The sequence below is a fragment of the Trichosurus vulpecula genome, chromosome 7 (assembly GCF_011100635.1).
Source record: "Trichosurus vulpecula isolate mTriVul1 chromosome 7, mTriVul1.pri, whole genome shotgun sequence".
Lineage (NCBI taxonomy): Eukaryota > Metazoa > Chordata > Mammalia > Diprotodontia > Phalangeridae > Trichosurus > Trichosurus vulpecula.
The window spans coordinates 18,380,910-18,394,452 of NC_050579.1; the positions used below are offsets into that span (position 1 = coordinate 18,380,910).

The following is a 13,543-nucleotide window of genomic DNA, read 5'->3' on the forward strand; positions in this document are numbered from 1 at the left end:
CTCTAGTCTAGGATATTTAGAATTTAATTCAATTCAAGAAATAGCAGTTTTATACCTCTTTTAGGTGACAGCCCTTCACATAGTGGAAGACAGATATTACTCTGTCTCTAGTATCACTCACACCCACTGTTCTTTCATCCATTTCACATATGGCATTATCTCTGAGTCTTTTACTGTCCTGGTTGCCCTCCTCTACATGTTCCTCAATTTATCAGTGCCCTTCTTAAATTGTGGTGCCTAGGGTAATGTCCCAGATCTCTTCTGACCAGGGCAGAGTAGCAAAGGGAAGGGAAGGAAATACACATTTATTGAGCACCTACTATGTGCCAGGCACTGTGCCAAGCGCTTTACAAATGTTGTCTCGTTCAATCTTGACCACGATCCTGGGAGGGAGGTACTGTTATTATAACCCTGTTTTGTTGTTGTTGCTGTTGTCCATCCTTGACCACATGAGGAGATGAAACTGAGGCAGAGTGGTGTTAAGTGACTTGCCCAGGTCACACATCTAGGTAAATATCTGAGACCAGATTTGAGCTCAGGTTTTCTTAACTCCAGCACCAGATGTCCCTCCACTGTGTCATCTGTCATGTCCTTATTTTTGTAAGTACTCTTTAACGTAGGCCAAGACTGTATCAGCTGCCATATCAAATTGATGGCTTATACCGAGCATGTAGTCCATGAAAACCCTCAGATCTTTTTCAGACATGTTTCTGTCTAAGCATTCCCCCGTCCATCTTGTAATGTATTGTTGATTTTTTTTTACCCCAATGTAAGACCATGTTTTTTTCAAAATTACAAAAATGTAAGACAACATTTTGCACAGACATTTGTCTTGTAGTCCTTCTCCCACTCTTAAATTTTTTCAAGAATCTTGGCATAAGTACCTTTACAAGCTCTTTCACTACCTTGGTATACAGGTATTTAGAAATTTGATTCTTTTTGTATCCCTAGTGCTTAGCACAGTGCCTGGCATGTAGTAGGTGCTTACTAAATGTTTATTGATCTACTCATTCAAAAGAACTTGGTTCTTTCTTACCCTAACTTTATCTTAAGTCTCAATTCCCTGTTCATCATATAGAAAGTAAGCTCCTTGAGGTCAGGGATTGTTGCATTTTTGTCTTTGTATCCTCAAAGCCTATCCTAACATAGTGCTTAGCATACAGTGGGTGTTAAATATTTGTTGAAATGAATTGCACTCTGAGCACCATCCTTCTTGGAAAATAAAACAGAAGCCTAACAGATCTAGAAATGGCAGGAATGGCAGAGGCCACATAGTTTAACCTGCGCATTTTACTGCTGAGGGAGTGGAGAGAGGGCTGGAGGTCTTGGTGAGGACAAATAATTGGTATTGGAGATGTGAGGGAGAAAGAGAGATTGAAGGAGAAGCAAATGGGGTCAAAGAAAGGAACCTCAGTCATGGAAGTGAAACAGTTAATGAGGGATGATGGTCTGATCAAGGATATAGCCATCCTCAGGTATAGCAGAGGTGAATAGAAATGATAAGGTCATGAGAATTTAGGAGACAGATGAACTGGAAAGCTAGGGTGTTTGAGAAAGCATCAGTACATGTGTGCAAGCTGTCCTGAAAACTTGAACTAGGCTGGTGCTATCCATGGCTGGAAGTAGGTACCGGAGGTGAGAGACATTGCAAGTCGCAATTGACAAGATTTGGAAACTGATCAAATGTAGGGGGTGAGGGAATCAAAGACTATGCTGGGGTCTCAAGGCTGTATGATTGGGAGATTGATAGTAACAATGCTTGGGCTTGGGGGAATTGTTGCTTAACCTCTCTGGGCCAATTTCCTTGCAGTAAAATTTTCTCCAATTCGTTTCTAATATGTTTTTTTTCTTAATTAGATTTCCCCTCTCTTACTCTGTAAAGACAGTACTTTTTAATTATTTTAGGTTAATCTACTTTTAGATGGGGAGGGGGCAGGAAAGGTTTCATGAAGATGATGTCATTTAATTTAGGTCTGGAGGGAAATTATGGAGTTCAACTGTCAGCCGTAAGGAGGGAAAGCATTCCAGGTAGGTGGCCCAGTCGATACAAAGACACAGAGATTAGAGATGAGGCATCTGTGTGAGAGATGTAAATATCAAATAAAGGAGCTTATGTTTGATCCTTGAGGCAACAGGGAGTCACTGGGGTTTGTTGAACATAAGAAGGACATGATTAAATCTGCATTTTAGGAAAATAAATCATTTTGGTGGCTGTGTGGAGGATGATTTGTGAAGGAGGTGGACTTGAGTCAGGGACACCAAATAGGAAGCTGTTAGGATTGTGCAGGCAAGAGGTGATGAGGCTCTGTATGAGTGGACAAGAGGAAACACGTGGGAAAGGTGTTGTAGAATTAGAAATGGCAAAATTTGACAACTGACTGGGATGGGGAGGAGATGAGGTGTGAGTGAGGAACTGAGGATGATGCTGAGTTTGCAAAGCAGAGAGCCTGGTGGTGACCCTCTCCAGTAACAGGAGAGTTTAGAAGGAGAGAGGACTCTCAAAGAGGGACAGGAGATGGTCTTGGACAATTTTCTTTGCACTTTGACAATATTCTTCTTGGTATTCCACAAACGGATTTCCAAATAGATTCAACAATTAAAACTTCCCACCATCCATTATACACTTGTTCATTAATGTCTCTACAAGTGAAGATCAGGTATTGACAAAAAATCTGGGCCATATTGATTGTAGTGATATGAGTCAGGGAGATGAACCCTTTGTGGGACACAGATAATGGTCTTTGGAGGGTGTTGAGGAGGTCCAGTGTATCTTCAAAATACTTTTCAATGTTGCTTGAAATTCACTCTAAGAGCATCATCATTATTGCTGAGGGCTTTGATCCCTGTTAAAATGCAAATACAGACGGCAGTCTTATCTCTGTCACCAGGCTACTCAAGGACAGGGACACTGTCTTCTCCTGTCTCCCAGACCAAGGAGAAGGAATACATGAGTGGAATACAAGGTTACACCCAAGCAGAGAAAAGTAGACATTGACTTTTCGTATCTGTGCACGTGTGTGTGTGTGTGTGTGTGTGTGTGTGTGTGTGTGTGTGTAATAGTAGGTTATTTGGCCTCTAGCTTTTAGTATTATTCATATGACAACAACTGTGTACATGAACATTTTAGGCAGATGACAAGATGAATTACAATACAGAGATGACATATTTGAGTGCAGTTTGTGTAGGCAGACATAGCCCAAGACAACTTATAATATGTGAAAAATGAACTCCTCCAGATGTTTCTAGATATCCAGATGTCATACATACAAAACATTTGGATGGTTGGCTGAATTGATCACTTCTGTAAGAGGCAGTGTAGTATAACAGCATATTTACAGGAACCTTCCCTGACCTTATCCCACCCCAATACTTTTCTTCTTTCCTCAATGCTCCCATTAACTGCCTTCTGAAGCCTTTCAATAGATAAACTCTCCCCCTAATTTGCTGAGAAGATAGAGACCATCTAACACAAATTATCTCATTTCTCCACTATCTCTCATTGTTCTCATCCATACTTTCCTATAGCCTTGGAGGAGGAGGTGGCCCTCGTACTTACCAGGGTTAAAACTCTCTCCTTGTCCTCAGTACAAGTGCCGGCTCTTTTGTCTATCCATGCTCCACCAGGCGATCTCTCTCATATTTCTTCAGTCTCTCCTCCTCAGTCTACAAAGTCATCCATTAATCAAACCAAAGCAAACACAAAACCTTCCTTTGACTCTGCTGTCCTCTCAAGCTATAATTCCATCTTTCTCATGTTATAATTGTGTGATTCTTGACAAGTCACCTAACCTCCCTGGGCCTTGGTTTCTCCATCTATAAAATGAAGAGACTAGACTACCTGGCCTCCGAAGGCCCTTCCAGCTCTATGGCCTGTGATGCTCTTGGCTCCCACAGCATGTCCTTGGAATAAAAGGGTAGAGTTCCAGTACTAGCAGTACCAGAAATGCATTCAAAGAGGCCTCTGAAAAGCCTTCTCATCATGATCTTGGGCTTTATGGGAACAATTACCCTTCTTCCCATGGGACTGGTACCAAATATTCCTGCCAAATACTAGGCACCCAGGGAATGGAAACCAAATACTGCCTCCTCTTTGATCCTACTCCATCCCTATGGCTAATGTACCAGAGAAGAGACGGAAAGACATTTCTATATGGGGGAACTTCCCTTTTCAGAATATCAGACAATACCTTGGCACTTTTCTCATGCACCAGAAGCTCACCTGGGACTTGCTGTCACTCTGGGGGAAATCCAATTTTTTAAAAGGCAGAATGGGCAACCAATTTAATTAAATCCATAAGCCTTAGTATCATCTATTCTTTATGAAAATCCCCCAGTAATGTTCCCCACTCATCTAGGCAATGTCAAGAACATTCCTACCTTGAGAGAGGGAACTGTGTCTTTTGGGTCCCTGGAGCTCTATATATTCTTAAATTATTTTTCCATCAACAAAGATTGATTTTTCTCTTCTTTCCCTCTCCCACCATTGAAGAAAACACCCCAAAACTTTGGTAGCAAATGCACATTGCCAAGTAATACAAACTGGCCACGTCCAAAAAGCATATGTCTATGCCTGTATCCTCAGTCCATCACTTCCCTGTCAGGAGGCAGGTAGCATGCTTCATAATGAGTTCTCTGGACTTATGGTCGGTTAATGGATCAGAGTTCTTAAATCTTTCAAAGTTGCTTGTCTTTCCTGTTATTACTATTGTATAAATTGTTCTCCTGGTTCTGCTCACATCACTTGGCATACAAGTATTCCCAGGATTCTCTAAACCTGTTCCCTTTATCATTCCTTACAGCATGATATTATTCCATTAAATTAATATACCGTAATTTGGTCAGCCATTTCCTGTTTGATGGATACCCTTTTTGTTTTCAGCACCTTGTTATCACAAAAAGAGTGCCTATAAACATTTTTCTACATGGAGTCTGTTTTCTCTTGCTTTGATCTTTTTGAGGACATGGACCTATTAGTGGTATTGCTGGATCAAAGGGCACGTGCATTTTAATAACTTTTGGAACAAAGTTTCGAATTGTTTTTCAGAATGGGGAGACCAGCTCTCTTTTCTCTCGGCCGGGACGGCAGCAGCATGGGTAAGTGCCGTGGTCTTTGTACTGCTGGAAAACTCCGAAGCCACAGGAGAGACCAAAAGTGGCATGACAAACAATACAAGAAAGCTCATTTGGGCACTGCCTTGAAGGCTAACCCATTTGGAGGAGCATCTCATGCCAAAGGGATTGTCTTGGAAAAAGTTGGTGTGGAAGCCAAACAGCCCAATTCTGCCATCAGGAAGTATGTGAGAGTCCAGCTGATTAAGAATGGCAAAAAAATCACTGCCTTTGTTCCCAATGATGGCTGCTTGAACTTTATTGAGGAAAATGATGAAGTTTTGGTTGCTGGATTTGGTCGAAAAGGTCATGCTGTTGGTGATATTCCTGGAGTCCAATTCAAGGTTGTGAAAGTTGCAAATGTTTCTCTTCTGGCCTTGTACAAAGGCAAGAAGGAAAGACCAAGATCATAAAAATTGTATGATGTCTTTGTCATAGTAAAAAGTTTTCATGTAAAAAAAATGAATGGAGAGACCAATTCACAGCTTCATCAATGGGCATCACTATGCCTATTTTCTCACGGTCACTCCATTATTTGTCATTTTCCTTTGTTAACTTTGCTAAGGTGGAGCCACAGAGTTGCTCCAATTTGCAATTCTCTGATTATTAGGAATTTAGAGCATTTTAAAAAACATAGTTATTGATAGTTTGGATTTCTTCCTCTGAAAATTTCCCATCCACATCCTTTGATTATTTAATCAGTTGGGGAATGGCTCTTATTCTTATAGATTTGAATCAGTTCCCTGTATATTTTGAAAATAAAAAAAAGTTTTCTCAGAGAAATATACCTCCAATATTTGCTCCATTTGCCTGCTTCTGTTCTAATTTTGTTTACATTGGTTTTGTTTGTGTAAAAACTTTTCAATTTTAGGTAATTAAGACTTTCCTTTTTTACCTTCTATGATTCTGTTTAACCTTTGTTTGGTCATAACCTCTTCCCCTATCCATAGACTGGAAAGGCATTTTCTTCCTTTTTCATCTAATTTGTCTATCGCCTTTTATGTTTAAGTCATGTACCCATTTGAAGCTTATCTTGGTATATTGTGTGAGATGTTGTTCTATGCCTAGTTTTTGCCAGACTGCTTTCCAGTTTTCCCAGCAGTTTTTGTTGAATAGTAAATTCCTACTCCTGTGGCTGGGATACTATGTTCTTGTACATCAATAGAATATAAGCTCTTTGAGGCCAAGGACTGTTTCATTTTTTTTCTTTGTAGCCCCAGTGCCTACAATAGCTCCTGGCACATTGTAATTGCTTAATAAATGCTTGTTGATCAATTAATCAATGTTTATTGAATTGAAACATATTGGACTGGAATGCAAGAGAGCTAGATTCTGGTCCTATTTTTGCTATTGACCCCCAGGGGCCCTAGGCAGGCATATTAATCAATTAACAAACATCTATTGAGCACCTACTATGTGCCAGACACTGTGCTAAGTACTAAGCTGCTAAAATCATTTAACTTTTTTCAGGCCCCTGTTTCTTTATGTATAAAATAAGGGTCTTGGACCATCTGACTTCTTATGATCCCTTCTAAGTATACTGTTTTGTATGTCATGCTGACATCAAGGTACTGCTTTTAAGTTTAAGTAAATTCAACACCAGGTAATATACTGCCGTCTATCAGCAAGGGACTACATTAGCCCCTGGATGTATAAGAGGTAATGGGCTCTGGAGTAGGAAGGTGACTGGAGAAAAGAGAATGGCCTGCAGCTAAACTCGACAAAACTTGGCAACTGATTGACTAGGATGGGGGAGGTTGAGATGGGGTGTATGTAGAAAGTTCTGCTCAGGGCACCCTAAGAAGGAGAATCAGGTCAATACTACCTTCCACAGTGAGGCTGATAACATGATAAACATTACACTATTCTAAGTGTCTGATCAAAGATGCTTTAGCCTGAGATAGTGTTGACCAAGAGAAATGGAGTCACTACAACGTACTTAAAAACGTTGCCTATTTTAATTCTACTTAAATAAAGAGAAACAAATGAATTTTTGCCAAATGGGAAATTTACCAAACTAAATGGGGGTTGGGATAGGTGAAGGGGTAAGGAATTTATATTCCAACTGCCACTCCCCGGGAATAAAATATTAAAGTCTAAAGTCTTCCAACACCTTTGTCCCTTGGAAGTTCGACAAACTAATTAATTCCAGCCAAACATCTGCCAAGCTGTTCTTCCAATTTTCTTTTGACCTCTGTGTATTTTTTTTGAAGTTTCACATAACTCACAATTCAGGGTGGCTCTTCATTCCCTGGGGCTCCAGCTGGCTTAGTCTAAACAATCCTAGATTTTTTAATCAAAGGGGGAAGGTCACACCAACATCCTCGTACTGGGATCTCCTCCTGTTAGTAGAGCACTAGAACTTCTCAAGGTGCCTTTACAGATACACTGTCAGTTCATTCATTCATTCATTCAGCAAATAGTTTTTAAGTACCTGTTATGTACCTACACAAAGATGCAGAAGACAGTCTCTGCCCTTTGGGAGTTAATATTCATATAGAAGAAATATGGCATGCATGCAAGCAATTGTAATAATAAAGATGATGATAATAGCTAACATTTATTATGTTTGCTTTAAGGTTACCGTAATATTAATTACTACTAGCTTAAGGCGAATGATGCTAATTATTATTGGCTTTAAGGTTTGCAATGTGCTTTACATATATCATTTCATTTGATCCTTGCAACAGTCCTGTGAAGTGGTTCCTGTTACTATTCGTATGTTACAGATGACGCTCAGAGAAGCGAAATGACTTTGCTGACTCGCTTGTATATAGCCAGTAAGCGTCGGAAGCAGAATCTGACCTTGGGATTCCTCGATTCCAGCGTTCTATCCATTATGCCATCTAAATGCCTCTTAATATAAGACAGAATGTGAAAACAAAGGACAAACAAAGTGCTTTGGGGTTTACTTCTGGGGGAACATGGGCAGATTTATGAAGAAGGAAGCATTTGAGATTGGTCATGAAGAATGGGCAGGATTTTGAGAGGAAAGCCTTCTGGGGAAGGACATTCAGCTACCTAGAAATGTGGGCAGGCCATCGGACTTCGTTAGGCCTGCCTTGCTCCTTTGACATGGAATAATCCTCTGACTTCCTTTTCCTGTCTCTGCTCCCAGATCCCAGGAGGAGACAATCAGGGTCAACCCTGTGACGGCAGCCAACATTGTCACGGTGCTTTGAGGTTGGCAGAGTCCCTCACCTGTATTATCTTGATTGAACCTCACAACTCTTTGAGGGAGGTGAGAATGTCACCTCCATTTTCCAAATGAGGAAATCGAGGCTCAGAGAAGTGAAGTGATCTGCTCAGAGTCACAAAGTTAGGAAGTGTGTGTTCAGTGGGTTATGAATGGAGATCTTCCTGACTCTAAACCTAATGCCCTATCCACAATGCCAAGCTGCTTCTCAAGCTGTCTCCATGTATGGGACCGCCCACCTGGTATGACGATTACAGGCTGCTGGTACTTGAAAAGGTGTGTAGAATGGGAGAGATGCTATCGGGCTGAAGTCTGGAAGAGGAGGTACTGAATTTTCAAAGGAAGAAGAACTCCTGATCAGCTAATGAGTTTGACTTCAATTCCTGGGGGAATTTTAGAAGGCATCATTAAGACAATGGTTTATTAATACCTAGGAGGGAAGAGGCAATCCCTAGAAGCATGGGCACACCAGAGCCAGCCCCAGTAGAGTCTCGATCTGATTGTTAAATTTTCAGTATAAACATTTATACCCCGGAAATCAGGAAATACTACCAACCAATATCTTGATTTATTGTTTGTTGATAGTCTAGACTTCAGAGAGTGATGGAATAAATGTTAATAATACAGATTAAAATGAAAAAGGTGCTCTTTTTCAGTGATCCGGTTGTTAGGCATTTGCCAGCATACCCCTTCCTATAAGCAAGTATGGATTCATCCAAAACCGATTTCCTCATGTGGAAAATAATAAGGGTGTCGGGCTAAAGATGATCTCTAAGATGGGGGATCCCAGGATTCTCAGAGAATCATAGGATCACGGTCATAGAGGGAGAAGGGATTTAGAGGTTGTTTTGTCTGGCTTCCTCATTTTCCAGATAAAGACAAAAGCCCAGAGGGTGGAGGTGATTTGCTTGAGGTCATGTAGCTGTTAAGTGGAAGAACCCCAATTCAAATCCATTTTCTCCGGCTCCAAATCCAGTGTTCTTTCCTCTGTACCTCCTCCTTTCCTTTCTGTCTTCCCCCTTCTATAGTATTTGCCTTCCTCAGTTGGATAGTAGCTAGTGAACTAATTCACACTAAGGTGTTAATGACTGATGGCAGGGAAACAGGCTCTATAAGCACGTTATAGAGTGCTGTGCAAGACAGGAAGGTGCAGGTTCTAATCTCACCTCTGACACTTACACAGCTGAATGTTCATGAACGAGTCACTTAATGTCTCTGTGTCCCAGCTTTCTTATCTGTAAAGTGGGGTTCAGTGATACCAGTGATCGAATATAGCAGCTGCCTCAAAGGCTTGGTGTGAGCATCGAGTGACATGATGCATGTAAATTACAAATATTCAAGTACTAGATAAATGATATTTTAGTTTTTAGCCTCCTGACTGACCTTTCTCCCCAGAGGAACAGCAATCAGGTTCATTCACAGTATGAGGAAAGACTGGAGCTGTATATTGTAAGGATCAGCATTTGAGCTGTATGATGTAAGGATCTGAGAGGTTTCCCTGCCATTCCCCTCCCCATTTCTTTATCCATGGGGCTTTGATTCACCCAGTGGTTAGAATGATGTGACCTGGGTACAGCAGCCCTTAGGGCAATGCACACTTGGCATCAATACCCGTTCCTGCCCTACTGGGCAGAGGTGGAGCTCTTGACAGCTGAATTTGCCCATCACCATGATCGTTGGCAGCAAGAAAGTCTCAACAGTGGAATTTCTGGCATTGTGGCAGGCAGGTGAGGGAAATGCTTTGGGGATAGTTGCCCTGACAGTGAGACTTGAGATCAAGGTCCTAGGTCAGAAATCTGTGAATCTTAGATGTAAATGTGATGCTAAAAGCAACATTAGAGGTCATCTCATCCAAGCTTGTGAATCTAATTGGGGCTGGAGTTATGAACTGGCAATCAGCCACTAACCCACAAAGGGCCTCCTTGATTCCAAAACAGCAAACAGTGGGGTCTTCTCATTCTGCTTAACGCCTAGGCATCCCTGACTGAGAATTAATCCTGCCCGTCTCTCAGTTTCATATCAAAGAGATTAATTTGGCTTATCATGAGGCACTGTACTTACTCAGCGGGGACTCAACAAATATTCATTAAAAAATCAAATGAGGGTAATTCCTGGAGGGCTGTTGTCACAGTGGAAGAAATCATGGTCCACGTGTTCCTATGCTGGCTGGTCAGATAGGAGAGAAAAAAACTGTAACAGATCCAGAAAATGGACTTTTATCCTCAATGTAAATGAAACCCAAACTCTTACTTGGACTCCTTTAGTCCTAACTTCAGTGGCTAGGTGGTGCTATGGAGAAAGCACTGGAGCCTAAAGCCAGGAAGACTGAGTTCAAATCTGGCTCAGATACTTCATAACTGTGTGACCCTGAGCAAGTCACTTAACCCTGTTGGCCTCAGTTTCCTCATCCATAAAATGAACTGCAGAAGGAAATGACAAACCACTCCAATATCTTTGCCAAGAATACCCCAAATGGGGTCATGAAGAGTCAGATTGGACTGAAAAATGACTGAACTACGAATCCTAACTTCACTTAAACCTTAACTTGACCTCTGAAAAATCCTAGACTTAACTGTAACCCCAGTGTAACATTAACTCCAACATGAAGCCTAATTCTCAACCCCAAATCTTAAGCCTAACCCAAATCCTAACCTGAGCTTGAGTTCTCAACTTTTATTCTCAACTTTTTTTTTAAAATAGGAATTTATTACATTTTTTCACACCAGGGAACCACGTTAAAGGAATACTTTATTTAAACAAATACACAACAGGCCTTCAGGTAATAAGTATAATCAGAATGATGCGTAAGTTTTATAATTATTCTCTGTTTTGGACATTATCTAGAGTTTTAAAATTATCAATAGCTTTTTAAAAAAATATCATATCCATTTCCAAATATATCCTGTCCCCATCTCCCAAACCCAGAGGCATCCTTTTAACAAAGTAACTGACACAACCACCGAGTCTGATAATATATACAATGTTCCACATTCATCATTCCGCCACCTTGGAAAAGAGGCGAAGGGGGGACATTTGCTCATCATTCCTTCAGGGACAGGTTTGGCCATAACTACACAGAATTCAGGGCAGTGTTGTCACTGCTGCTCTTCCCTTTCACATTTCCACAGTCGTTACAGATATTGTTTCCTGGTTCTGCTTGCTTTGCATTGCAGCAGTTCATGTAATTCTTCCCGCATTTCTCTGAATTCTTCAGAGACATCATTTCTTAAGGCACAGTAATATTCTGTCACACTCATGACCACAATTCATTCCCTAGTCGATGGACTTTAACCTACTTTGCTTTACCCTAACAGAGCAAAGTTTGCCATTTCCTACTCCAGCTCATTTTACAGATGAGGGAACCCCAAATGGGGTCATGAAGAGTCAGACATGACTGAACGATTACAAAAAAACCCCAAAACAACAGCAGAGTAAGTTAATCTTTATTAGAGCTTCTAATCTTAACCCAACCTCTAACTGTAATCCTAATGATAAAATGTCTAACTCTACTTTTACATAAATTTTAACCTTTACTTATGATCTTATGTCTCTTATGACTCTAATCTGAGGCTATAAACTCTATGTGAAATAACACTCACTTTCTCAAATATGGATCTGAAGATTTGAGGATTCAGATGCACTCACTAATGGAGTCACCTGAGGGACGATATTGCTTCTCTACTATTTATCTGCTCCCCTTAAGGTCCTCAAAGCTCTCCTGCTGGGCACAGCATTTTCTTTGCTCTTCTCAGCCTGCTGACACTCTGACTTTTTTTTTTTCTCACAGCCACCCTTGACAGGGTGTTGAAACAGTGTTATGCTTTGTCAGTGACAAATAAATTCCCTTAAGCCAGGGAATTGGTGGCACAGTGGATAGAAGGCTGGACTCAGCCAAGAAGCCTGAGTTCAAATCTTGTCTCAGATACTTTCTGGTTCCGTGATCCTGGCCAAATCATTTAACTTGCCTCAGTTTCCTCATCTGTAAAGTGGGGATAATAATAGCACCTGCTACTTCACAGGGTTGTTGGAAGGGCAAATGGAGATTGTGTTTTACAAACCTTAAGGTACCGTATAAATGCTGTCCATCATCATCATCATCATCAGTGTCTTCATCATCATCTTTGTTGTTGATGTTGTGATTAGCTCCTCAAGTCTTTCCTGGGCTTCTGAGGATATTTTCTTTTACCGGAGAGAGCAATAAAGGAGGAACACCGGCAAACCTTGACAGATTTCCTCTCTCTAGCTGTAGCTGTTAGAGAGTAATCTTGTCAAAAACAAACAAAAACCCCTGCAAGGCCTTTTATCCATTCAGCATGGCCTCTGGCATCATAGATACAGACCTGGCCACCGATTTGTGACCAGCTTCTTTATTGGCCTGCTTAAGCAACTTATTCCGGTCCTTAATTTCTCATTCACTTAGATACTTCTGCTTTTGTCTTCATCTGGACATTTCCTCCCTCCCACCCTCCCTCCCTCCTTTCTTCCTCCTTTCTTACTTCCTTCCTTCCTTCCTTCCTTCCTTCCTTCCTTCCTTCCTTCCTTCCTTCCTTCCTTCCTTCCTTCCTTCCTTCTTTCCTTCCTTCCTCCATCTATCCTTCCTCTGTCCCTCCTTCTCTCTCTCTCTCTCTCTCTCTCTCTCTCCCCTCCACTCACCTCTTTTAGCAACAGAAATGTCCACATGTGAAAGAGGTGTAGTAACTAATAGAAGTATTTGGATAGTTATAAATAAAACAAATGACCTTTTTCTTAATTGTGTGGGTAACCAAAAGATCATAATAGATTATTTTTATTTAATTTTTGAAAATCTTTTCTTTTTAGATCACCTTCATTTCTCAGTATATTGAACCCCAACCTTTGCCCATCTAGGGCAAAGCATAAAAAAGCAAATCTGCAAAACTCACCAACACATCAATCAAGTCCAATATTATGTATATATATATATATATATATATATATATGTATACACACACACATATATTATATATATACATACTGTGTTTCTATCTCACAGTTCCCCACCTGTGCACAAAAAGAAAAAAAAGGAGGGTGGTATCTTCTCATAGAGACAATTAGTTAGTACAATGCATAGAGCACTAGGCCTGGAATCAGGAAGACCGGAGTTCAAATCCCACCTCAGACACTTATTTAGCTGTGTGACCTTGGGCAAGTCATTTAATTTGTTTTCCTCAGTTTCCTCAACTGCCAAATTGGAATAACAATAGCACGTCCCTCCCAGAG

At 40.8% G+C, this 13,543-nt stretch overlaps 1 protein-coding gene across 1 annotated transcript; it reads left to right on the forward strand.

Moving 5' to 3' along the window:
* The first annotated feature begins 5,090 nt into the window (after window positions 1-5,090).
* On the forward strand, window positions 5,091-5,547 carry LOC118858564 (40S ribosomal protein S23-like). Its single transcript, XM_036769128.1, has one exon. The coding sequence runs from the start codon at window positions 5,091-5,093 to the stop codon at window positions 5,520-5,522; it is 432 nt and encodes a 143-aa protein (XP_036625023.1). The 3' UTR covers window positions 5,523-5,547.
* Window positions 5,548-13,543: the final 7,996 nt, after the last annotated feature.

Bases quoted from the DNA above. Each gene is read 5' to 3' on its own strand.
- LOC118858564 (XM_036769128.1), top strand. From the start codon at position 5,091: ATGGGTAAGTGCCGTGGTCTTTGTACTGCTGGAAAACTCCGAAGCCAC.